A 26568-nucleotide genomic window follows, 5' to 3' on the forward strand; every position below is an offset into this window, starting at 1 on the left:
CGCGGGCGGCGATGGCGGCGGGGCCGGGCCGGGGCTGGCCGGGAAGGGGCCGGGATTCCCCGGGAAGGGGCCGGGATTCCCTGGGCGTGCTCCGCGCGCTGCTCGTGGCCGCGCTGGCGGCGGGTGAGCCCCGAGCGGGCGGTTCGGGGGTGCACCGGCAGATTCCCGGTCCCCGTTCCCGTTCCCGATCCCCGTTCCCGTTCGGTTCCTGTTCCTGTTCCCATTCCCGTTCCCATTCCCGGTTCCCAGTCCCCATTCGCATTCCTAATCCCCATTCCCGTTCCCGATCCCCGTTCCCGTTCGGTTCCTGTTCCTGTTCCCATTCCCGGTTCCCATTCCCAGTCCCCATTCCCAGTCCCCATTCCCATTCCTAATTCCCATTCCTAATCCCCATTCCCAGTTCCCATTCCCGGTGTTTCCCGTTCCCATTCCCGGTCCCCATTCCCAGTTCCCATTCCCAGTTCCCAGTCCCCATTCCCGGTGTTTCCCGTTCCCATTCCCAGTTCCCATTCCCGGTGTTTCCCGTTCCCATTCCCGGTGTTTCCCGTTCCCATTCCCAGTCCCCATTCCCAGTTCCCAGTCCCCATTCCCATTCCTAATCCCCATTCCCAGTGTTTCCCGTTCCCATTCCCGGTCCCCATTCCCAGTCCCCATTCCCATTCCTAATCCCCATTCCCATTCCCGGTGTTTCCCGTTCCCATTCCCGGTGTTTCCCGTTCCCATTCCCGGTGTTTCCCGTTCCCATTCCCGGTTCCCATTCCCAGTCCCCATTCCCAGTTCCCATTCCCGGTGTTTCCCGTTCCCATTCCCGGTTCCCATTCCCAGTTCCCAGTCCCCATTCCCAGTTCCCATTCCCGGTGTTTCCCGTTCCCATTCCCGGTGTTTCCCGTTCCCATTCCCGGTGTTTCCCGTTCCCATTCCCGGTGTTTCCCGTTCCCATTCCCGGTTCCCATTCCCGGTGTTTCCCGTTCCCATTCCCGGTGTTTCCCGTTCCCATTCCCGGTTCCCATTCCCAGTCCCCATTCCCATTCCTAATCCCCATTCCCAGTTCCCATTCCCGGTGTTTCCCGTTCCCATTCCCGGTGTTTCCCGTTCCCATTCCCAGTTCCCAGTCCCCATTCCCAGTTCCCATTCCCAGTTCCCAGTCCCCATTCCCAGTTCCCATTCCCGGTGTTTCCCGTTCCCATTCCCGGTCCCCATTCCCATTCTTAATCCCCATTCCCAGTTCCCATTCCCGATGTTTCCCGTTCCCATTCCCGGTGTTTCCCATTCCCAGTCCCCATTAACCAGTTCCCATTCCCGGTGTTTCCCGTTCCCATTCCCGGTTCCCATTCCCAGTCCCCATTCCCATTCCTAATCCCCATTCCCAGTTCCCATTACCGGTGTTTCCCGTTCCCATTCCCGGTTCCCATTCCCAGTTCCCAGTCCCCATTTCCAGTCCCCATTCCCATTCTTAATCCCCATTCCCAGTTCCCATTCCCAGTGTTTCCCGTTCCCATTCCCGGTGTTTCCTGTTCCCATTCCCGGTGTTTCCCGTTCCCATTCCCGGTGTTTCCCGTTCCCATTCCCGGTGTTTCCCGTTCCCATTCCCGGTGTTTCAGCCCCGGTCCGTGGGAACTCGGTGCACCGCAAGATCTACATCCCGCTGAACCACACGGCGCCCTGCGTGCGCCTGCTCAACGCCACGCACCAGATCGGCTGCCAGTGTGAGAATTCCCGGGAATTTGGGAATCTGGGAATGCTGGGATGGGGTGAGGGCTGTGAGGGACCCTCCTGGTGATCCTGCCGGTGTGAGAAATCCCGGGAATTTGGGAATCTGGGAATGCTGGGATGGGGTGAGGGCTGTGAGGGACCCTCCTGGTGATCCTGCCGGTGTGAGAAATCCCGGGAATTTGGGAATCTGGGAATGCTGGGGGGGTGCGGGCTGTGAGGGACCCTCCTGGTGATCCTGCCGGTGTGAGAAATCCCGGGAATTTGGGAATCTGGGAATGCTGGGGGGTGCGGGCTGTGAGGGACCCTCCTGGTGATCCTGCCGGTGTGAGAAATCCCGGGAATTTGGGAATCTGGGAATGCTGGGATGGGGTGAGGGCTGTGAGGGACCCTCCTGGTGATCCTGCCGGTGTGAGATCCATGGGAATTCCTGGGAATCTGGGAATGCTGGGGGGTGCGGGCTGTGAGGGACCCTCCTGGTGATCCTGCCGGTGTGAGAAATCCCGGGAATTTGGGAATCTGGGAATGCTGGGATGGGGTGAGGGCTGTGAGGGACCCTCCTGGTGATCCTGCCGGTGTGAGAAATCCCGGGAATTTGGGAATCTGGGAATGCTGGGGGGGTGCGGGCTGTGAGGGACCCTCCTGGTGATCCTGCCGGTGTGAGAAATCCCGGGAATTTGGGAATCTGGGAATGCTGGGATGGGGTGAGGGCTGTGAGGGACCCTCCTGGTGATCCTGCCGGTGTGAGAAATCCCGGGAATTTGGGAATCTGGGAATGCTGGGGGGGTGAGGGCTGTGAGGGACCCTCCTGGTGATCCTGCCAGTGTGAGAAATCCCGGGAATTTGGGAATCTGGGAATGCTGGGGGGGTGAGGGCTGTGAGGGACCCTCCTGGTGATCCTGCTGGTGTGGGGAATTCCTGGGAATTTGGGAATCTGGGAATGCTGGGATGGGGTGAGGGCTGTGAGGGACCCTCCTGGTGATCCTGCCAGTGTGAGAAATCCCGGGAATTTGGGAATCTGGGAATGCTGGGATGGGGTGAGGGCTGTGAGGGACCCTCCTGGTGATCCTGCCGGTGTGAGATCCATGGGAATTCCTGGGAATTTGGGAATGCTGGGGGGGTGCGGGCTGTGAGGGACCCTCCTGGTGATCCTGCCGGTGTGAGAAATCCCGGGAATTTGGGAATCTGGGAATGCTGGGATGGGGTGAGGGCTGTGAGGGACCCTCCTGGTGATCCTGCCGGTGTGAGATCCATGGGAATTCCTGGGAATTTGGGAATGCTGGGGGGTGCGGGCTGTGAGGGACCCTCCTGGTGATCCTGCCGGTGTGAGATCCATCGGAATTCCTGGGAATCTGGGAATGCTGGGATGGGGTGAGGGAGCCTCCCGGTGATCCTGCCAGCATCAGAGCCCCTCAGCTCCCTGCCCTGCTTTTCCTGGGAATTCTGAGGGGACAAATCCCACATTTCCACCCCGTTGCTCTTCCCTCACTCCCTCATGCCTCTGCCTGGTATCCCATGGATTTCCAGGGATTTTTCATTGGCATTCCCTGCTTTTCCATGGATTTTTTGGTGTGATTCCCTGGCTTTCCATCGATTTCTCTGTGGAATTCTCTGGTTTTCCATGGATTTCCATGGATTTTTCCGTGGGATTCCGTGGAGTTCTGAGGGGCTGATCCCACAGCTCTTCCCCTCGCTCCTTCACACCCCTGCCCTGGTATTCCATGCAAACCCGGGGATTTTTCCACGGGATTCCCTGGAATTCTGAGGGCACGAATCCCCCATTTCCACACTGCAGCTCTCCCCTCGCTCCCTCGTGCCCCTCTCCTGCATTTCCGAGGAACTGCGGGACTTTTCCCCTCAGAATTCCCAAACGTCCACCTCGCAGCTCTCCCTCAGGCCCCCGCCCCGGAATTCCGCGGGAAGCCAGGGATGGGGGCGGGAATGCTGAGGGGCTGCTCGGTCCCGCAGCCTCGCTGAGCGGCGACACGGGCGTGATCCACGTGGTGGAGCGGGAGCAGGACCTGCCGTGGGCGCTGGCCGAGGGCCCCCACCCGCCCTACGTGATCCTGCTCGACGGGAGCCTCTTCTCCAGGTGCCCTGCGCTGGGAACGCCGGGATCCGGGATCCAACCCTCCCCGGCTCTGAAATCCGGGATCCAGCCCCTCCCACACTCTGAAATCTGGGATCCAGACCCTCCCCGGCTCCAAAATCCGGGATCCAGCCCTCCCTGGCTCAGAAATCCGGGATCCAGCCCTCCCCGGCTCTGAAATCTGAGATCCCGACCCTCCCACGCTCTGAAATCCGGGATCCAGCCCTCCCCGGCTCTGAAATCTGGGATCCCGACCCTCCCACGCTCTGAAATCCGGGATCCCGACCCTCCCACGCTCTGAAATCCGGGATCCAGCCCTCCCCTAACTCAGAAATCCGGGATCCCGACCCTCCCCGGCTCAGAAATCCGGGATCCCGACCCTCCCCGGCTCAGAAATCTGAGATCCCGACCCTCCCACACTCTGAAATCTGGGATCCAGACCCTCCCACACTCTGAAATCTGGGATCCAGACCCTCCCCGGCTCCGAAATCTGGGATCCAGGCCCTCCCACACTCTGAAATCTGGGATCCAGACCCTCCCCAGCTCCAAAATCCGGGATCCCAGCCCTCCCCGGCTCAGAAATCTGGGATCCAGCCCTCCCCGGCTCCGAAATCTGAGATCCCGACCCTCCCACACTCTGAAATCTGGGATCCAGACCCTCCCCGGCTCCAAAATCCAGGATCCCAACCCTCCCCGGCTCAGAAGTCTGGGATCCTGACCCTCCCACACTCTGAAATCTGGGATCCAGACCCTCCCCGGCTCCGAAATCTGGGATCCAGGCCCTCCCACACTCTGAAATCTGGGATCCAGACCCTCCCCGGCTCCGAAATCTGGGATCCAGACCCTCCCACACTCTGAAATCTGGGATCCAGACCCTCCCCGGCTCCGAAATCTGGGATCCAGACCCTCCCACACTCTGAAATCTGGGATCCAGACCCTCCCCAGCTCCAAAATCCGGGATCCCAGCCCTCCCCGGCTCAGAAATCTGGGATCCAGCCCTCCCCTGGCTCAGAAATCTGGGATCCCGACCCTCCCACACTCTGAAATCTGGGATTCAGGCCCTCCCACACTTCAAAATCTGGGATCCTGACCCCTAAATTCAGGATCCAGACCCTCCCCGGCTCCGAAATCTGAGATCCCGACCCTCCCACACTCTGAAATCTGGGATCCAGACCCTCCCCAGCTCCAAAATCCAGGATCCAGCCCTCCCCTGGCTCAGAAATCTGGGATCCAGACCCTCCCCAGCTCCAAAATCCGGGATCCCAGCCCTCCCCGGCTCAGAAATCCGGGATCCAGCCCTCCCCGGCTCAGAAATCCGGGATCCCAACCCTCCCCGGCTCAGAAATCTGGGATCCAGGCCCTCCCACACTCTGAAATCTGGGATCCCGACCCTCCCCGGCTCCGAAATTCGGGATCCCGGCTCCAAAATCCGGGATCCAGGCCCTCCCCAGCTCCAAAATCCGGGATCCAGCCCCTCCCCGTCTCAGAATTTCGGGATCCAGCCCTCCCCGGCTCTGAAATTCAGGATCCCAGCCCCTCCCCAGCTTCAAAATCCGGATTTGCGGCCTTGTTGGTTTTCCACCATTTTGGGCCCTCACAAGACAAAAATCCCAGGATTTTCCCTTCATTTACTTGATTAACCCTGGATTTATTCCTGATTTTTCCCTGGCTAAATCCCAAATTCCAGCCCCGTTTCCCTTTTCCAGGGAGATTTTGCTGCACCTGAGGGGAATTTCCAGGATTTGCGGCCTTGTTGGTTTTCCACCATTTTGGGCCCTCACAAGACAAAAATCCCAGGATTTTCCCTTCATTTCCCTGATTTATGCCTGGATTTCACTTTTCCCTGGATAAATCCCGAATTCCAGCCCCGTTTCCCTTTTCCAGGGAGATTTTGCTGCACCTGAGGGGAATTTCCAGGATTTGCAGCCTTCTTGGTTTTCCACCATTTTGGGCCCTCACAAGACAAAAATCCCAGGATTTTCCCTTCATTTCCCTGATTTGTGCCTGGATTTCACCTTTCCCTGGCTAAATCCCAAATTCCAGCCCCATTTTCCCTTTTCCAGGGACATTTTGATGCGGCTGAAGGGAATTTCCAGGATTTGCGGCCTTCTTGGTTTTCCACCATTTTGGGCCCTCACAAGACAAAAATCTGGGGATTTTCCCTTCATTTCCCTGATTTATGCCTGGATTTCACTTTTCCCTGGCTAAATCCCAAATTCCAGCCCCATTTTCCCTTTTCCAGGGAGATTTTGATGCGGCTGAAGGGAATTTCCAGGATTTGCGGCCTTCTTGGTTTTCCACCATTTTGGGCCCTCACAAGACAAAAATCCTGGGATTTTCCCTTCATTTCCCTGATTTGTGCCTGGATTTCACTTTTCCCTGGCTAAATCCTGAATTCCAGCCCCATTTTCCCTTTTCCAGGGAGATTTTGATGCGGCTGAAGGGAAGCTCCCGGATCTCCGGCCTGGCCGTGGCCGCTGCCTCTCCCGCCCCTGAACAAGGATTTTCCCCGGGACTGAAGTGTCCCAACGATGGATTTGGTGAGCAAAATTCCCAACTTTCCCCCCTTTTTCCCAATTCGTCCCTGTTTCCCTGGGTTTTCTCCTTTTTTTCCCCATTTTCACCATTTTTTTCCTTTTTTTTCCCATTTTTACCCCATTTTTCCCCGTTGCAGGGCTGTACTTGGACTCGTATGGACCACAGTTCTGTCACTGTTTTTCCCTTTTTTTCCCCATTTTTCCCTATTTTCCCCCCGTTTTATCCCATTTTTTCCCTTTTTACCCCATTTTTCTACCCCCAGGGCTGTACTCAGACGCATACGGGCCGCAGTTCTGTCACTGTTTTTCCCATTTTTTCCCCATTTTTCACTGTTCTTTCCTTGTTTTATCCTATTTTTCTCTGGTTTTATCCCATTTTACCCCATTTTTCCCCATTTTCACCCCGTTTTTCCCGAATTCCAGGGCTGTACTCAGACTCCTACGGGCCGCAGTTCGCTCACTGCAACGGCTCCGAGTGGAACCCGGACGGCTCCGGGCTCTCCTACGAGGATTTTCCCTTCCCCATTTTCCTGCTGCAGGATGCCAACGAGACCCAGCTCATCAAAGAGGTCCGGAAAATTCCACTGGAAATCCCTTAAAATCCCTTCCAAGTCCGGAAAATTCCAGTGAAAAAATGATTTAAATCCAAAAATTCCATTGAAATCCATAAAAATCCATGAGCATCCGTGGGAATCCATTGAAATCTATAACAATCAATTTAAATCCATAAAGATCAGTGGGCCATCCATCAAAATGCATAAAAATCCATTGAAACCCATAAAAATCCATTGAAACCCATAAAAATTCATTGAAACCCCTTGAAATCCATTGAAACCCATAAAAATCCATTGAAACCCATAAAAATCCCTTGAAATCCATTGAAACCCATAAAAATCCCTTGAAATCCATAAAAATCCATAAAAATCTCTTGAAATCCATTGAAACCCATAAAAATCCCTTGAAATCCATAAAAATTCATTGGAATCCCTTGAAATCCATTGAAACCCATAAAAATCCCTTGAAATCCATTGAAATCCCTTGAAATCCACTGAAACCCATAAAAATCCATTGCAATCCATAAAAATTCATTGGAATCCCTTGAAATCCATTGAAACCCCTTGAAATCCACTGAAACCCATAAAAATCCATTGAAACCCATAAAAATCCATTGAAACCCATAGAAATTCCTTGAAACCCATAGAAATCCCTTGAAATCCATTGAAACCCATAAAAATCCCTTGAAATCCATAAAAATTCATTGGAATCCCTTGAAATCCATTGAAACCCATAAAAATCCCTTGAAATCCATTGAAACCCATAAAAATCCATTGAAACCCATAAAAATCCATTGCAATCCATAAAAATTCATTGGAATCCCTTGAAATCCATTGAAATCCCTTGAAATCCACTGAAACCCATAAAAATCCATTGAAACCCCTTGAAATCCATTGAAACCCATAAAAATCCATTGCAATCCATACAAACCTATTTCAATCTATAAATACCCATAGGAAATCCGTTGGGACCCATAAAAATCCATGGGAAAATCATCGAAATCCCCCCCAAAAAAATCCGCAGAAATTTGCAAAAAACCCCGAAAAAATTTCCAAAATGCCCCCAAAATGTCCCAAAAGCCCCACAGAAGCCGTGCAGCTGCCGTGCTGAGGCTGCCGTGCTGTTTCCTGCAGTGTTTCCGAGCCCACAACCTGCCCCCTGCGCCGGGCGCGGCGCCGCAGTTCCCGCTGTGCGCGCTGCAGCTGCAGGCTCACATGCACGCCGCCGCCAGCACCGTCACCTGCATGCGCCGCAGCTCGCTGCAGAGCGCCTTCAGCATCAACCCAGGTCAGTGCTGCACGGGGCTGCACGGGGGCTGCAATGGGGCTGCAGCATCAACCGAGGTCGGGGCTGCAATGGGCTGCACGGGGCTGCACGGGGGCTGCAGCATCAACCCAGGTCGGGGCTGCACAGGGCTGCAATGGGGCTGCAGCATCAACCCAGGTCGGGGCTGCACAGGGCTGCAATGGGGCTGCAGCATCAACCCAGGTCAGTGCTGCAATGGGCTGCATGGGGCTGCAATGGGGCTGCAGCATCAGCCCAGGTCGGTGCTGCAATGGGCTGCATGGGGCTGCAGCATCAACCCAGGTCGGGGCTGCACGGGGGCTGCAATGGGGCTGCAGCATCAACCCAGGTCGGGGCTGCAATGGGCTGCATGGGGCTGCAGCATCAACCCAGGTCAGTGCTGCATGTGGCTGCAATGGGGCTGCAGCATCAGCCCAGGTCAGTGCTGCAATGGGCTGCACGGGGCTGCAATGGGGCTGCAGCATCAACCCAGGTCAGTGATGCAATGGGGCTGCAATGGGGCTGCAGCATCAGCCCAGGTCGGGGCTGCAATGGGGCTGCATGGGGCTGCAGCATCAACCCAGGTCGGGGCTGCAATGGGGCTGCATGGGGCTGCAATGGGGCTGCAGCATCAGCCCAGGTCAGTGATGCAATGGGGCTGCAATGGGGCTGCAGCATCAACCCAGGTCGGGGCTGCAATGGGGCTGCATGGGGCTGCAGCATCAACCCAGGTCGGGGCTGCAATGGGGCTGCAATGGGGCTGCAGCATCAGCCCAGGTCAGTGCTGCAATGGGGCTGCAGCATCAACCCAGGTCGGGGCTGCACGGGGGCTGCAGTGGTGCTACAGCCTTAGCCCAGGTCAGCAGCCAAAATCCTGGGAGAATCCTGGGAAAACCTTGGGAAAATCCTGGGGAACTCTGAGAGAATCTGGGGAACTCTGGGAGGATTCTGGGGAAATCCTGGGAAAATTCTGGGAGGATGCTGGGAAAAATCCTGGGAAAATTCTGGGGAAAATCCTGGGAAAATCTTGGGGAAATCCTGGACAACCCTGGGAGAATCCTGGGGAAATCCTGGGAACTCTGGGAGGATCCTGGGGAAATTCTGGGGAAAATCCTGGGAAAATCTTGGGGAAATCCTGGACAACCCTGGGAGAATCCTGGGGAAATCCTGGGGAACTCTGGGAGGATCCTGGGGAAATCCTGGGAGAATCCTAGGAAGACCTTGGGACATCCTGAGGAAACCCTGGAAGAATGCTGGGGATTTTTTGGGAAAATCCTGGGGAAATCTTGGAAAACCCTGGGAGGATCCCAGGGAAAACACAGGGAAATCTTGGGAGGATCCTGGGGAAATCCTGAGAGAATTCCAGGGAAATCAGAGGAGAATCCTGAGGAAATCCAGTTGAAATCCTGGGAATTCCAACATCTGGAACTCCCTGAGTCCCAGCAATCCCTTTGTGTTTTTCATAAGAATTTCTCCAGGAATGCCATTTTTATCACAGTTTCCCATTTTTTCCCTGGAGTTTTCCCATTTTTTCCCTGGAGTTTTCCCATTTTTCCCTGGAGTTTTCCCAATCCCTGGAATGTTTTCCTGTTCCCAGAGATCGTGTGTGACCCCCTGCTGGATTACAACGTCTGGAGCTCCCTGCAGCCCATCAACGCCTCGGCCCGGCTGCCGCCCGAGCAGCGCCTGGTCCTGGCGGCCACCAGGGTGAGAAATCCGGGGAAATCCTGGGGAAATCCTGGGAAAAATCCTGGGGAAATCATGGGGAAATCATGGGAGAAATCCGGGGAAATCCTGGGGAAAATCCTGGGAAAATCATGGGGAAATCCTGGGGAAATCATGGGGGAAATCCGGGGAAATCATGGGGAAATAATGGGGGAAATCATGGGGAAATCCTGGGGAAATCATGGGAGAAATCCGGGGAAATCCTGGGGAAATTATGGGGAAATCCTGGGAAAATCCTGGGAAAAATCATGGGAAAAATCATGGGGAAATCATGGGGAAATCATGAGAGAAATCATGGGGAAATAATGGGGAAATCCTGGGGGAAATCATGGGAGAAATCATGGGGAAATAATGGGGAAATCCTGGGAAAAATCCTGGGGAAATCCTGGGGAAATCATGGGGAAATCATGGGGAAAATCATGGGGAAATCATGGGGGAAATCCTGGGGAAATCCTGGGGAAATCCTGGGGAAATCATGGGAGAAATCATGGGGAAATCATGGGGAAATCCTGGGGAAAATCATGGGGAAATCATGGGGAAATCCTGGGGGAAATCATGGGAGAAATCCGGGGAAATCCTGGGGAAATCATGGGGAAATCCTGGGGGAAATCATGGGGAAATCATGGGGGAAATCCTGGGGAAATCCTGGGGAAATCATGGGGGAAATCATGGGGAAATCCTGGGGAAATCCTGGGGAAATCATGGGGAAATCATGGGGAAATCATGGGGGAAATCATGGGGAAAATCATGGGGAAATCATGGGGAAATCATGGGAGAAATCCTGGGGAAAATCATGGGGAAATCATGGGGAAATCCTGGGGAAATCCTGGGGAAATCATGGGGAAATCATGGGGGAAATCCTGGGGAAATCCTGGGGAAATCCTGGGGAAATCATGGGAAAATCATGGGAGAAATCCTGGGGAAAATCCTGGGGAAATCATGGGGAAATCATGGGGAAAATCATGGGGGAAATCCTGGGAGAAATCCTGGGGAAAATCCTGGGGAAATCATGGGGAAATCATGGGAAAATCATGGGGGAATCATGGGGAAATTATGGGGAAATCATGGGGGAAATCATGGGGAAATCCTGGGGGAAATCATGGGGAAATCCTGGGGAAATCATGGGGAAAATCCTGAGGAAATCCTGGGAGAAATCCTGGGGAAATCATGGGAGAAATCCGGGGAAATCCTGGGGAAAATCCTGGGAAAATCATGGGGAAATCATGGGGAAATCATGGGAAAATCATGGGGGAAATCATGGGGAAATCATGGGGGAAATCATGGGGAAATCATGGGGAAAATCCTGGGGAAATCATGGGGAAATCCTGGGAAAATCATGGGGGAAATTATGGGGAAATCATGGGGAAATCCTGGGAACATTTCTGGGGAAATCCTGGGGGAAAATGATGGAAAAGTCCTGGGAAAATGGTGAGGAAATCCCATGGAAATATCCTTGGGAAAATCTTAGAAAAATCTTGGAGAAGTCATGGTAAAATACCATAAAATCCACTGGAAATCATTTTTCTGGAACAGTACCTCCCCCATTCCCATTTTTCCTGAACATTCCCATTTTCCAGATGGACAGCCACTCATTTTTCTGGAACATTCCCATTTTCCCTGTTCCCATTCCCATTTTTCCCATTTTTCCAGGTGGACAGCCCCTCGTTTCCCTGTTCCCATTCCCGTTTTCCCATTTCCCAGGTGGACAGCCCCTCGTTTCCCTGTTCCCATTCCCATTTTCCCTGTTCCCATTCCCATTTTTCCCGTTTTCCAGGTGGACAGCCCCTTGTTTCCCTGTTCCCATTCCCATTTTTCCCATTTCCCAGGTGGACAGCCCCTCGCTTTTCCTGTTCCCATTCCCATTTTCCCTGTTCCCATTCCCATTTTTCCCATTTTTCCAGGTGGACAGCCCCTCATTTCCCTGTTCCCATTCCCATTTTTCCCATTTCCCAGGTGGACAGCCACTTGTTTCCCTGTTCCCATTCCCGTTTTCCCATTTCCCATGTGGACAGCCCCTCGTTTCCCTGTTCCCATTCCCATTTTCCCTGTTCCCACTCCCATTTTCCCGTTTCCCATGTGGACAGCCCCTCGTTTCCCTGTTCCCATTCCCATTTTCCCTGTTCCCATTCCCATTTTCCCTGTTCCCATTCCCATTTTCCCGTTTCCCATGTGGACAGCCCCTCGTTTCCCTGTTCCCACTCCCGTTTTCCCGTTTCCCAGGTGGACAGCCCCTCGTTTCCCTGTTCCCATTCCCATTTTCCCTGTTCCCACTCCCATTTTCCCTGTTCCCACTCCCATTTTCCCATTTCCCAGGTGGACAGCCCCTCGTTTCCCTGTTCCCATTCCCATTTTCCCATTTCCCAGGTGGACAGCCCCTCGTTTCCCTGTTCCCATTCCCATTTTCCCTGTTCCCACTCCCATTTTCCCGTTTCCCATGTGGACAGCCCCTCGTTTCCCTGTTCCCATTCCCGTTTTCCCGTTTTCCAGGTGGACAGCCCCTCGTTTCCCTGTTCCCATTCCCATTTTCCCTGTTCCCACTCCCATTTTCCCGTTTCCCAGGTGGACAGCCCCTCATTTCCCTGTTCCCATTCCCATTTTTCCCATTTCCCAGGTGGACAGCCACTTGTTTCCCTGTTCCCATTCCCGTTTTCCCATTTCCCAGGTGGACAGCCCCTCGTTTCCCTGTTCCCATTCCCATTTTCCCTGTTCCCACTCCCATTTTCCCGTTTCCCAGGTGGACAGCCCCTCGTTTCCCTGTTCCCATTCCCATTTTCCCATTTCCCATGTGGACAGCCCCTCGTTTCCCTGTTCCCATTCCCATTTTCCCTGTTCCCATTCCCATTTTCCCATTTCCCATGTGGACAGCCCCTCATTTCCCTGTTCCCATTCCCATTTTCCCATTTCCCAGGTGGACAGCCCCTCGTTTCCCTGTTCCCATTCCCATTTTCCCTGTTCCCACTCCCGTTTTCCCATTTCCCATGTGGACAGCCCCTCGTTTCCCTGTTCCCATTCCCATTTTTCCAGGTGGACAGCCCCTCGTTTCCCTGTTCCCACTCCTGTTTTCCCGTTTCCCATGTGGACAGCCCCTCATTTTCCCTGTTCCCATTCCCATTTTCCCTGTTCCCACTCCCATTTTCCCTGTTCCCACTCCCGTTTTCCCGTTTCCCATGTGGACAGCCCCTCGTTTCCCTGTTCCCATTCCCATTTTCCCTGTTCCCACTCCCATTTTCCCGTTTCCCAGGTGGACAGCCCCTCGTTTCCCTGTTCCCACTCCCATTTTCCCATTTCCCAGGTGGACAGCCCCTCGTTTCCCTGTTCCCATTCCCATTTTCCCTGTTCCCATTCCCATTTTTCCCGTTTTCCAGGTGGACAGCCCCTCGTTTCCCTGTTCCCATTCCCATTTTCCCATTTCCCAGGTGGACAGCCCCTCGTTTCCCTGTTCCCACTCCCGTTTTCCCATTTCCCATGTGGACAGCCCCTCGTTTCCCTGTTCCCATTCCCATTTTCCCTGTTCCCACTCCCGTTTTCCCATTTCCCAGGTGGACAGCCCCTCGTTTCCCTGTTCCCACTCCCGTTTTCCCATTTCCCAGGTGGACAGCCACTCATTTTTCTGGAACTTTCCCATTTCCCCTGTTCCCACTCCCGTTTTCCCGTTTCCCATGTGGACAACCCCTTGTTTCCCTGTTCCCACTCCCATTTTCCCATTTCCCAGGTGGACAGCCCCTCGTTTCCCTGTTCCCACTCCCGTTTTCCCGTTTTCCAGGTGGACAGCCCCTCGTTTCCCTGTTCCCACTCCCGTTTTCCCGTTTTCCAGGTGGACAGCCACTCGTTTCCGTGTTCCCACTCCCGTTTTCCCGTTTTCCAGGTGGACAGCCACTCGTTTTTCTGGAACGTGGCCCCGGGCGCCGAGGCGGCCGTCGGCTCCTTCGTGGCGCTGCTGGCGGCTGCCCAGGCCCTGCAGGCGGCCCCCGGCTCCCAGCAGCTGCCCAGGAACGTCCTCTTCGTCTTCTTCCAGGGGGTGAGCCCGGAATTCCCGGAATTCCCTGGGATTCCATGGGATGCACCTCGGGGATCCAGCCCAGGATCCTTTGGGATGGCTTTTTCCCGGGTTTTTTGGGGGGGGATTGGGGCCAGCTCAGCTCCCCAGGAACGTCCTCTTCGTCTTCTTCCAGGGGGTGAGCCCGGAATTCCCGGCATTCCCTGGGATTCCATGGGATGCACCTCGGGGATCCAGCCCAGGATCCTTTGGGATGGCTTTTTCCCGGGTTTTTGGGGGGGATTGGCTCCGTTTCTGCTCCTTTTTTCTGTTCCTTTTCTCTGTTCCTTTTCCTTCCCTTTCCTGTTTCATTTCCCGTTATTTGTTTCTTTCCTGCTTTATCTGTTTCTTTCTCTTCCTTTTATTTTTTCCTTTGCTTTTCCTTCTTTTCCCTTTTTTCCTATTTATTTTCTTTCCTTTTCCATTTCTTTTCCCTTCGCTCTTTGCTTTTTCCTTTCTTTCCCCTTTTCCCCTTCCCTTTTCCCCTTTTCTGTTTCCTTTTCTCTCTCCCTATGCCAAAATTCCTGGAATTTCCCCTTTCCCTTTTCCTTTCCCTTTCCCCTTCTCCTTTTTCCTTTCATTTTCCTCTTTTCCCTTTTCCTCTCCCTTTTCCCTTTTCCCCTTTCCATTTCATTTTCCTTTCCCCTTTCCCTTTTGCCCTCCCCTTTCCCCATCCCCATGCTGGAATTCCGGGAATTTCCCCTTTCCCCATCCCCAGGGCATTCCCGAATTCCCGTTTCCCCATCCCCGTGGCATTCCCGAATTCCCCTTTCCCCATCCCCAGGACATTCCCGAATTCCCCTTTCCCCATCCCCAGGACATTCCCGAATTCCCGTTTCCCCATCCCCAGGACATTCCCGAATTCCCCTTTCCCCATCCCCACGGCATTCCCGAATTCCCGTTTCCCCATCCCCGCGGCATTCCCGAATTCCCCTTTCCCCATCCCCAGGCCATTCCCGAATTCCCCTTTCCCCATCCCCGCAGCATTCCCGAATTCCCCTTTCCCCATCCCCGCGGCATTCCCGAATTCCCCTTTCCCCATCCCCAGGCCATTCCCGAATTCCCGTTTCCCCATCCCCAGGCCATTCCCGAATTCCCCTTTCCCCATCCCCAGGGCATTCCCGAATTCCCGTTTCCCCATCCCCAGGGCATTCCCGAATTCCCGTTTCCCCATCCCCAGGCCATTCCCGAATTCCCCTTTCCCCATCCCCGCGGCATTCCCGAATTCCCGTTTCCCCATCCCCGTGGCATTCCCGAATTCCCGTTTCCCCATCCCCAGGCCATTCCCGAATTCCCCTTTCCCCATCCCCGCAGCATTCCCGAATTCCCCTTTCCCCATCCCCAGGCCATTCCCAAATTCCCCTTTCCCCATCCCCAGGCCATTCCCGAATTCCCGTTTCCCCATCCCCAGGCCATTCCCGAATTCCCCTTTCCCCATCCCCAGGGCATTCCCGAATTCCCCTTTCCCCATCCCCAGGGCATTCCCGAATTCCCCTTTCCCCATCCCCAGGGCATTCCCGAATTCCCGTTTCCCCATCCCCGCGGCATTCCCGAATTCCCGTTTCCCCATCCCCAGGGCATTCCCGAATTCCCCTTTCCCCATCCCCAGGGCATTCCCGAATTCCCCTTTCCCCATCCCCGCGGCATTCCCGAATTCCCCTTTCCCCATCCCCGCGGCATTCCCGAATTCCCCTTTCCCCATCCCCGCGGCATTCCCGAATTCCCGTTTCCCCATCCCCGCAGCATTCCCGAATTCCCCTTTCCCCATCCCCAGGGCATTCCCGAATTCCCGTTTCCCCATCCCCAGGCCATTCCCGAATTCCCGTTTTCCAGGAGAGCTTCGATTACATCGGCAGCTCGCGCCTGGCGTTCGACATGGAGCACGACAAGTTCCCGCTGCGCCTGGAGAACATCGGCGCCTTCCTGGAGCTGGGCCAGGTCCGGAATTCCGGGAATTCCTCCCTTTTCCTGGAATCCCCCGAGTTTCCCCTGAATTTCCCCTGGAATCTCCCGATTTTCCCCTGAATTTCCCCTGGAATTCCCTGAGTGCTCCCCTGGAATTCCCTGGGTTTTCCTGGGACTCCCTGAGTTTTCCCTAAATTTCCCATCCCAGCTCTGATTTTTTTCCTGGAATTCCCATTGAGGGCCCCAGAATTCCCACCCTGGTGCTGGATTTTCCCTGATTTTCCCGGATTTCCGGGTTTCCAGGTGGCCCTGCGGAACGACTCCGTGCTCTGGGTGCACACGGATCCCATCTCCCGGCGGAATGAATCCGTGGAATCCGAGGTGAGCCCGGAATCCCGGGAATGTTCTCCATCCCAAAAATCCCAGGGAATGTTCTGGCCTTCCCGGGATTCCTGGCATTCCTGAAATTCGCAGCATTCCTGGAATTCCTGGCATTTCTAATTGCTGGCATTGGAAGCATTCCCAAACCTCCCAGCATTCCTGGCATTCCCAGCATCCCGTCATTCCCATCATTCCCTCGTTCCCGCTCTTTCCCAGATCCGGTCTGTGCTGCCATCCCCTCATTCCCGCCATTCCCGTCATTTCCAGTATTCCCTCATTCCCTGACATTCCCGCTGTTTCCCAGGTGTGATCCTCACATCCCGGTGTTCCCGCTGTTTTCCAGGTGCCATCCCCACATTCCCACATTCCCTCATTCCCGCTGTTTTCCAGGTGCCATCCCCACATTCCCACATTCCCACATTCCCGGTGTTCCCGCTGTTTTCCAGGTGCAATCCCCACATTCCCACATTCCCTCATTCCCGCTGTTTTCCAGGTGCAATCCCTGCCATTCCCAGATTCCCACATTCCCGTATTCCCGCTGTTTCCCAGGTGTGATCCTCACATTCCCACATTCCCACATTCCCGCTGTTTCCCAGGTGCAATCCCTGCCATCCCTGCCATTCCCACATTCCCGGTATTCCCGCTGTTTCCCAGGTGCAATCCCTGCCATCCCCACATCCCCACATCCCCAGATTCCCAGATTCCCGCTGTTTTCCAGGTGCCATCCCCACATTCCCACATTCCCGGTATTCCCGCTGTTTTCCAGGTGCCATCCCCACATTCCCACATTCCCACATTCCCAGATTCCCGCTGTTTCCCAGGTGCGATCCCTGCTGCCATTCCCACATCCCCACATTCCCACATTCCCACATTCCCGCTGTTTTCCAGGTGCAATCCCTGCTGCCATCCCCACATTCCGGTATTCCCGGTATTCCCGCTGTTTTCCAGGTGCAATCCCCACATTCCCAGATTCCCAGATTCCCGCTGTTTCCCAGGTGCAATCCCTGCCATTCCCAGATTCCCGTATTCCCGCTGTTTTCCAGGTGCAGTCCGTGCTGTCGGCGCTGCGCGGGGCCGCCCGGGGCTCGGGGCTGTCGGTGCAGGAGCCGGAGGCGTCGCGGCCGCTGCCGCCCTCGGCGCTGCAGCGATTCCTGCGCGCGCGGCGCCTCCTGCCGGGGGCGCTGCTGGCCGACCACCGCGGCGCCTTCCGCAACAGGTACGGAATTCCAAACGGGAATAACGGGAATGACAACGGGATAACGGGAATAACAACGGGATAACAACAGGAGACATGCCGGGGGCGCTGCTGGCCGACCACCGCGGCGCCTTCCGCAACAGGTACGGAATTCCAGGGAATAACGGGAATGACAACAGGATAACGGGATAACGGGATAATGGGATAACAACAGGAGACCTGCCGGGGGCGCTGCTGGCCGACCACCGCGCCGCCTTCCGCAACAGGTACGGAATTCCAGGGAATAACGGGATAACGGGATAACGGGAATGACAACGGGATAACGGGAATGACAACGGGAATAACGGGATAACAACAGGAGACCTGCCGGGGGCGCTGCAGCGATTCCTGCGCGCGCGGCGCCTCCTGCCGGGGGCGCTGCTGGCCGACCACCGCAGCGCCTTCCGCAACAGGTACGGAATTCCAGGGAAAATGGGAATAACGGGATAACGGGAATAACAACGGGATAACGGGAATAATGGGAATGCTGCTGGCCGGCCACCGCGGCGCCTTCCGCAACAGGTACGGAAAAACGGGAATGACAACGGGATAACGGGAATAACGGGAATAACAACGGAATAACAGGATAATGGGAATAACGGGATAATGGGAATAACAACAGGATAACGGGAATAATGGGAATGCTGCAGGCCGGCCACCGCGGCGCCTTCCGCAACAGGTACGGAATTCCAGGGAAAATGGGAAAAATGGGAATTCTGGGAGTGCTGGGGCAGGCCAACCCCAGGGCTGCTCAGCAACCACCGCGGCACATTCCAGAACAGGTACGGAAAAACGGGAATTCATTCTGGGAATGCTGGGACAGGCAGGGCTGCTCAGGGACCATTGCGGGGCGTTCCGCAACAGGTACGGAATAACGGGAATAACGGGGCAGGGAAAATCTGGGAATTCTGGGAGTTCTGGGAACTGTGGGACAGGTGAAACCCCGGAACGCCAGGTACGTCATCTGGGAATTCTGGGACAGGTAAAATCCAGGAATTCTGGGCATTCCACACTGGGTACAAATCCAGGAATTCTGGGTGTTCCAGAGGGATTTCAGCTTCCCATGGGAACCCCGTGCTGAAAATCCGGGATTTTTCAGCCGGATCCGGCCCTTCCCACGGGAATTCTGGGAATGCTCAGACAAGCGCGAGGGAATTGCTCGGACAGGCGGGAGAAAATTCCGGCTTTTTTTGGGAGCAGCTCCCTGGCCCGGAGCCGGCGGCGCCAGAGCCGCAGCTGCGCTTCCCGAGGCCGCTCCCGGCGATTTTTATGGAATTCTTTCCCAGCTGTTTCCTCTCCGCTTCCAGGGGTTTTTTTTGGGATCACCCCCCGTGACCCCGCTCCGGCTTTTCCAGAGGAGTTCTGGGATGTGGGGCGGGAATTTGGGAATCCCAAAAGCCCCAGAGGGGATCCCTCGGGATCATCCCAGCTTTCCCAGGAATGTGGGAATCTGGAATTCCCATGGAATTCTGGCTGGGATCAGCCGTTGATGGATGATGAAGCACTCATGGATAAAATCCCTTGGAATTCCTGCTTTTTCCTTGGATTTTTTGGGAATTTTCCTCTCCCAGCTCATGGAATTCATTGATAAAACCCCTTGGAATTCCCATCTAGAATTCCGACTCTTCTTCATTAATCCCGGAAAATCCCTCGGGAGAAGCTCTGGAATTCCAAGGGCTCCTCGTTAATCCCAGAAAACTTTCCAAGAGAAGCTCTGGAATTCCAATTCTTCCTCATTAAAATCCCAGAAAATTCCTTGGGAGAAGCTCAGGAATTTTGACCCTTCCTGGCTAATTCCTGAAAATCCCTTGGGAAAGAAAAGCTCTGGAATTCCAACCCTTCCTGGTTAATCCCAGAAAATTCCTCGGGATTATCTCTGGAATTCCGACCCTTCCCGGACGGGGAATTCCGGCTCCTTTTCCCAGCGGGGTTTTCCCTCCCTGCGGGCTGGGAATTCCGGACTTTTCCCGGACTTTTCCCGGGTTTATTCCCAGGTATTTCCAGAGCATCTACGACACGGCCGAGAGCCTGGGGCTGCGCTATCCCGAGGGGCTGAGCCCGGAGCAGCGCCTGGAATTCGTCACCGACACCGCCCAGGTGCCCAATCCCGGGAATTCCTGGGATCCGGGATCTGGGAATACCTGGGGTTTGGGATCCGGGAATTCCTGGGATCCGGGATCTGGGAATACCTGGGGTTTGGGATCCGGGAATTCCTGGGGCTCAGGATCCTGGGATTCAGGATCTGGGAATACCTGGGGTTTGGGATTCGGGAATTCCTGGGATCCGGGATCTGGGAATACCTGGGGTTTGGGATCCGGGAATTCCTGGGATCCGGGATCTGGGAATTCCTGGGGTTTCGGATCCGGGAATTCCCGGGATCTGGGAATACCTGGGGTTTGGGATTCGGGAATTCCTGGGATCCGGGATCTGGGAATTCCTGGGGTTTCGGATCCGGGAATTCCTGGGATCCGGGATCTGGGAATACCTGGGGTTTGGGATCCAGGAATTCCTGGGGCTCAGGATCCTGGGATTCGGGATCTGGGAATACCTGGGGTTTGGGATCCGGGAATTCCTGGGGTTCAGGATGCAGGGGATTCCTGGGGTTTGGGATCCTGGGGATTCCTGGGGTTTGGGATCCTGGGATTCAGGATCCGGGAATACCTGGGGTTTGGGATTCCTGGGGTTTGGGATCTGGGGTTTGGGATCCTGGGGATTCCTGGGGTTTTGGAGCTGGGATTCCTAGGGTTTGGGATTTGGGATCTGGGGGATTCCTGGGATTTGGGATCCAAGACATTCCTGGGACTGGGGATTTGGGATCTGGGGCATTCCTGGGATTTGGGATTTGAAACCTGGGGGATCCCTGGGATCCAGGGGATTCTTGGGATTTGGGATCTGGGACATTCCTGGGGTTTGGGATTCGGGATCGGGGCATTCCTGGGAAGCGGAGGGGACGGAATGCGGAACAGGCGGGAGGAGCCGGGCGGGATTTGGGATTGGCAGAGGGAGGAAAGCTTGGGAAAGGGATGGGAACAAATCCCCAGGGGTTTGGGAAGAGGAGGGAGGCCGGGCCGGAATTCCCGGAATTCCCGGAATTCCCGGAATTCCCAGAATTCCCAGAATTCCCGGGTTTGTTGCCCCCCGCAGGCCCTGGCCCAGGTGGCCACGCTGGTGGCCCGGGCTCTGTTCTCGCTGGCCGGGGGAGCCGCCGGCGCCGCCGAGAGCATCCGGGCGGATCCCAAAACGGTGGGAATGCGCTCCCGGGAATGCTGCGGGCCGGGAATCCACCCCTGCCCTGGAATTCCCCAGCGCGGAATCCCCGGGATTGGAATCCCCAGTTTTCCTGGGATCCCTGGAAACACGAGGCCATCGTTTTCCTGAAATGCCTGGAATTAGGATCCCAAGTTGTCCTGAAATCCCGGGAATCAGGACCCCACATTTCCCTGGAATGCCCAGATTGGAATCTCCCGTTTACCTGAAATCCATAGAATCAGGATCCCAAATTTTCCTGAAATCCTGGACTTGGAATCCCCAGTATTCCTGAAATCCCTGGAATTAGGATCCCAAATTGTCCTGAAATGCCTGGACCTGAAATCCCTGGAATCAGGACCCCACATTTCCCTGGAATGCCCAGATTGGAATCTCCCGTTTACCTGAAATCCATAGAATCAGGGTCCCAAATTTTCCTGAAATCCTGGACTTGGAATCCCCAGTATTCCTGAAATCCCTGGAGTTAGGATCCCAAATTTTCCCGGGATCCCTGAACTTAGAGTCCACAATTTTCCTGGAATCCCTGGAATCAGAATCCCCGATTTTCCTGGAATTCCCAATTTTCCTGGAATTCCCGATTTCCCTTCGATTCCCCATCTCCCCAAATTCCAGCTCCTTTCCTGGGATCCCCTCCCATCCCTTCCATCCTTTTTCCTGGGGAATTCCAGGGAAGTTCCCTGAGGGAATTCCGGGTTTTCCGGCAGGTCACGCGGCTGCTCTACGGATTCCTGCTCAACTCCAACAATTCCTGGTTCCAGTCCCTGATCAAACCCGACCAGAGGGGGATCCTGGGTGAGCAGAGACCCGATCCCGCTTTTCCTTGGGAATTCCCGGCCGGAATTCCTCCTCTTCCTGCTGCAATTTCTCTTTTTACTGCTGGGATTGCCAGCTGGAATTCCCATTCCCCAGCTGGAATTCCCATTCCCCAGCCGGAATTCCCATTTCCAGTCCTGTTTTACCCATTCCCCAGAGCCAGAATTCCTGTTCCCAATCCCATTGTTCCTGCTGTTCCCATTCCCGATCCCACTGTTCCCAATCCCACTGTTCCCATTGTTCCCGTTACTCCAAATCCCGTTCTTCCCATTGTTCCTGCCATTTCCAATCCCGTTGTTCCCGCCGTTCCCGTTCCCGATCCTGTTGTTCCCGTTCCCGATCCCGTTCCCAATCCCGTTGTTCCCGCCGTTCCCGATCCCGTTGTTCCCATTCCCAATCCTGTTGTTCCTGCCGTTCCTGTTCCGATCCGGTTTTTCCCGTTCCCAATCCCGTTTTTCCCACCGTTCCCATTTCCAATCCTGTTTTTCCCACCGTTCCCGTTCCCAATCCCAGTTTTCCCGTTCCCAATCCGATTTTTGCCTTTGTTCCCGTTCCCGATCCAGTTGTTCCCGTTCCTGATCCGGTTTTTCCCATTCCCAATCCCACCGTTCCCGTTCCCAATCCCATTGTTCCCGCCGTTCCTGTTCCCGATCCCGTTGTTCCCGTTCTCAATCCTGTTTTTCCCGCCCTTCCCATTCCCGATCCGGTTTTTCCCGTTCCCAATCCCGTTGTTCCTGCCGTTCCCGTTCCCAATCCCGGTTTTTCCCGTTCCCAATCCCGTTGTTCCCACCATTCCCGTTCACGATCCCATTGTTCCTGTTCCCAATCCCGTTGTTCCCGCCGTTCCCGTTCCCAATCCCGGTTTTTCCTGTTCCCAATCCCGTTGTTCCTGCCGTTCCCGTTCCTAATCGCGGTTTTTCCCGTTCCCGTTCCCGATCCGGTTTTTCCCGTTCCCAATCCCGTTGTTCCCGCCGTTCCCGTTCCCGTTCCTGGTTTTTCCCGTTCCCAATCCCGTTGTTCCCTGTGTTCCCGTTCCCATTCCCAATCCCGTTGTTCCTGCCGTTCCCGTTCCCGATCCCGGTTTTTCCCGTTCCCAATCCCGCTGTTCCCGCCGTTCCCGTTCCCAATCCCGTTCTTCCCGCCGTTCCCGTTCCCAATCCCGGTTTTTCCCGTTCCCGATCCCGTTGTTCCCGCCGTTCCCATTCCCGATCCCGTTGTTCCCGCCGTTCCTGTTCCGATCCAGTTTCTCCCGTTCCCAATCCCGTTGTTCCCGCCTTTCCTGTTCCCAATCTGGTTTTTCCCGTTCCCAATCCTGTTGTTCCCGCCGTTCCCGTTCCCGATCCAGTTTCTCCCGTTCCCAATCCCGCTGTTCCTGCCGTTCCCGTTCCCGATCCGGTTTTTCCCGTTCCCGATCCCGCTGTTCCCGGTGTTCCCGTTTTCCAGGCCCTTTCCCGCAGCACTACGTGGCCGTGTCCAGCCCCACCAACACCACGCAGCTGCTGCAGGCGGTGCTGGGCAACCTGACCGGGGCCAGCGCCAACCTCAGCCGGGAGCAGTGCCAGGATCCCGGGAAAAGCCCGGGAACGCTGCCCGAGGTGAGCCGGGATCGGGATCGGGATCCCGGGAAAAGCCCGGGAACGCTGCCCGAGGTGAGCCGGGATCGGGATCAGGATCCTGGGAAAAGCCCGGGAATGCTGCCCAGGGTGAGCCGGGATCCCGGGAAAACCCCGGGAACGCTGCCCGGGGTGAGCCGGGATCGGGATCGGGATCCCGGGAAAAACCCGGGAACGCTGCCCGGGGTGATCCAAATCCAGGATTGGGATTGGGGTGTCCGTCTGTCCCCCACGCTGTCCCCGGCTGTCATTCCCGTTTTCCCTGTGTCATTCCCGTTTTCCCTGTGTCATTCCCGTTTTCCCTGTGTCATTCCTGTTTTCCCTGTGTCATTCCCGTTTTCCCTGTGTCATTCCCTGTGTCATTCCCTGTGTGATTCCCTGTGTGATTCCCGTTTTTCCCAGCTGTCATTCCTGTTTTCCCTGTGTCATTCCCTGTGTGATTCCCTGTGTCATTCCCTGTGTGATTCCCGTTTTCCCTGTGTAATTCCCTGTGTGATTCCCTGTGTGATTCCCTGTGTGATTCCCTGTGTGATTCCCTGTGTGATTCCCTGAGTGATTCCCGTTTTCCCTGAGTGATTCCCTGTGTGATTCCCGTTTTTCCCAGCTGTACGAGTACTGGTGGGTGCAGGGCCCCCTGGACGGGAATTCCAGCTCCCACGTTTCCGGCTGTGTCCGTCTGTCCCAGGCTGTCATTCCCGTTTTCCCTGTGTCATTCCCTGTGTGATTCCCTGAGTGATTCCCATTTTCCCTGTGTCATTCCCTGTGTGATTCCCTGTGTGATTCCCGTTTTTCCCAGCTGTACGAGTACTGGTGGGTGCAGGGTCCCCTGGACGGGAATTCCAGCTCCCGCGTTCCCGGCTGTGTCCGCTCCGGTGTCCGTCTGTCCCCCGCGCTGTCCCCGGCCTTCGAGCTGCGCCGCTGGGATTCCCGGGAATTCTCCACGTGGACCGAGAGCCGCTGGAAGGACGTGCGGGCCCGGCTCTTCCTGGTGGCCAGCCGGGAGCTGGAGGTGACGGCCGGGACACGGGGGGGACACGGGGGGACACGGGATGGGATGGGACAGGGACAGGGATGGGACACGGATGGGACACGGGATGGGACACGGGATGGGATGGGGACAGCCGGGGACACGGGTGGGACACAGGTGGGACACGGGATGGGATGGGGACAGCTGGGGACATGGGTGGGACACGGGATGGGACGGGGACAGCCGGGGACACGGGTGGGACACGGATGGGACATGGGGATGGGAGAGGGACACGGATGGGACACGGACATGGATGGGACAGGGACACGGGATGGGACAGGGACAGGGATGGGACACGGATGGGACACGGACACGGATGGGACAGGGACACGGGATGGGATGGGGACACGGATGGGACACGGGATGGGACAGGGCACGGATGGGACACGGGATGGGACAGGGACACGGGATGGGACACGGATGGGACACAGGGATGGGACAGACACAGGGACACCCAGAGGACAGGGAGGGAGCCTGGGTTGATCCCAAAATCCGAAATCCCCAACTCCCCAGTATCCCAAATCCCCAAATTCCCAAATCCCCAATATCCCAATATCCCAAATCCCAATCCCCAAATCCCCAATCCCCAAATTCCCAATTCCCAAATCCTGTTTTCCAGCTGCTGACGCTGGCGCTGGGGGTGCTGGTGCTGCTCCTGTCCCTGCTCTGCACCAAATCCCCAAATCCCCAAATCCCAAATCCCCAATCCCCAATCCCCAATCCCCAATCCCCAAATCCCAATCCCCAAATCCCAATTCCCAAATCCCAAATCCCGTTTTCCAGCTGCTGACGCTGGCGCTGGGGGTGCTGGTGCTGCTCCTGTCCCTGCTCTGCACCAAATCCCCAAATCCCCATTATCCCAAATCCCCAATATCCCAAATCCCCAAATCCCAAATTCCCAAATCCCAATTCCCAAATCCCAAATCCCAAATCCCAAATCCCGTTTTCCAGCTGCTGACGCTGGCGCTGGGGGTGCTGGTGCTGCTCCTGTCCCTGCTCTGCACCATATCCCCAAATCCCAAATCCCCAAATCCCAAATCTCCAATTCCCAAATCCCCAATATCCCAAATCCCCCATATCCCAAATCCCCAAATCCCAAATCCCCAATCCCCAAATCCCAAATCCCCAAATCCCAAATCCCCAATCCCCAAATCCCAATTCCCAAATCCCAAATCCCGTTTTCCAGCTGCTGACGCTGGCGCTGGGGGTGCTGGTGCTGCTCCTGTCCCTGCTCTGCACCAAATCCCCAATCCCCAAATCCCAAATCCCCAATCCCCAAATCCCAATCCCCAATATCCCAAATCCCAATCCCCGAATCCCAAATTCCCAATTCCCAAATCCCAATTCCCAAATCCCGTTTTCCAGCTGCTGACGCTGGCGCTGGGGGTGCTGGTGCTGCTCCTGTCCCTGCTCTGCACCTTCCTCATCAACTCCAAGGCCTCGCTGCTCTTCGGCCTCCCGGCCCCTCCCGGCCCCTCCGGATACTGAAAATCCGGGAAAACCTCCGGGAGAGCCTCGGGAATCCCCCCGGAGCTGGGAATGCCAGAGGTGTCCTGGGAAACCCGGAATTCCAGGGGGGATCCGTGCCCTGGGGGGAAATTCCTGGAATTCCAGGTGGGATCCACTGCCCTAGGTAGGAAATTCCCATTTGGATCCAACACCCTGAGTGAAAAATTCCCGGAATTCCTGGTTGGATTCACGCCCTGAGTGATGAATTCCGGGTTGCCTGAGTGGCAAATTCCCAAAATTTTCCCAGAATTCCTGGTTGGACCCATCCTGTTTTCTAGGGTGGAGCTTTTCCCAAAATCCAGATAAAGGAGGGATAAAGGGGTGGGGGGAGGGTTTGGGAATTGTGAAGAATTCCAGAGGGTTTGGGAATGTCCTGATAGGAAAAGTCCCTTTTTTGCCTAGGATTTGTAAATATTATAAATAAATCTATGGAATTCCCGAGGAACCTTTTTTATTTCCAGGTTTTTTCCCTTGTTGAAGCCACAAAAAAAAAAAAAAAAAAATGGGGGGGGGGGAACGCTGGGATTTGGGGAAATTTGGGATTTGGGGTTGGGATCAGGTGGATAAAAGAGACGGGATTTGGATTCCCAAATAATTCATGGAAAAGCTTTGGGAAAACTGATGGGAAGGACACAAAAGGCTGGAGAGGAGCCGGAATTTGGGATAATGAACCGGGAATTTGGGATGATGAACGGGGAATTCAGGATATTGACCCAAGAATTAGGGATAATGAGCCAGGAATTTGGGATAATGGGCCTGGAACCCGACTGGGAATGAGTGAAATCCCGGGAATTCCCGGGACTGGGAATGAGCGAAATCCCGGCAGAACCTTCCCGGGCTCGTGGGATTTTGGGGATCTTTGGGTGGAATCCCCCATTCCCGG

General features: G+C 55.4%; 1 protein-coding gene across 3 annotated transcripts; it reads left to right on the plus strand.

The window, feature by feature from the left end:
- NCSTN (nicastrin) lies at window positions 1-25779 on the plus strand. Of its 3 annotated transcripts, XM_021542224.3 has the most exons (17): window positions 1-123; window positions 1602-1706; window positions 3679-3802; window positions 6221-6339; window positions 6760-6905; window positions 8025-8178; window positions 9773-9882; window positions 13766-13918; window positions 15770-15874; window positions 16145-16222; window positions 17266-17438; window positions 19451-19553; window positions 20601-20699; window positions 21428-21515; window positions 22980-23131; window positions 23946-24158; window positions 25542-25779. In XM_021542224.3, exons 1-17 carry the CDS (start codon window positions 12-14, stop codon window positions 25662-25664), a joined length of 2157 nt encoding a protein of 718 aa, XP_021397899.2. In that variant the 5' UTR covers window positions 1-11; the 3' UTR covers window positions 25665-25779. The 3 variants fall into 3 exon arrangements, with proteins under 3 accessions (XP_021397899.2, XP_077645556.1, XP_077645555.1); XM_077789430.1 differs by lacking the exon at window positions 25542-25779 and having other exon boundaries at window positions 23754-24036; XM_077789429.1 differs by lacking the exons at window positions 22980-23131; window positions 23946-24158; window positions 25542-25779 and having other exon boundaries at window positions 21428-22610.
- Window positions 25780-26568: the final 789 nt, after the last annotated feature.

This window comes from Lonchura striata, chromosome 33 (assembly GCF_046129695.1).
Source record: "Lonchura striata isolate bLonStr1 chromosome 33, bLonStr1.mat, whole genome shotgun sequence".
In the NCBI taxonomy this organism is placed as follows: domain Eukaryota; kingdom Metazoa; phylum Chordata; class Aves; order Passeriformes; family Estrildidae; genus Lonchura; species Lonchura striata.

Coding starts and splice junctions, on each gene's coding strand:
- NCSTN (XM_077789429.1), top strand. CDS start 12: ATGGCGGCGGGGCCGGGCCGGGGCTGGCCGGGAAGGGGCCGGGATTCC. Junction 3,803..6,220: donor GACGGGAGCCTCTTCTCCAG/GTGCCCTGCGCT, acceptor TCCCTTTTCCAG/GGAGATTTTGATGCGGCTGA. Junction 8,179..9,772: donor CGCCTTCAGCATCAACCCAG/GTCAGTGCTGCA, acceptor TCCTGTTCCCAG/AGATCGTGTGTGACCCCCTG.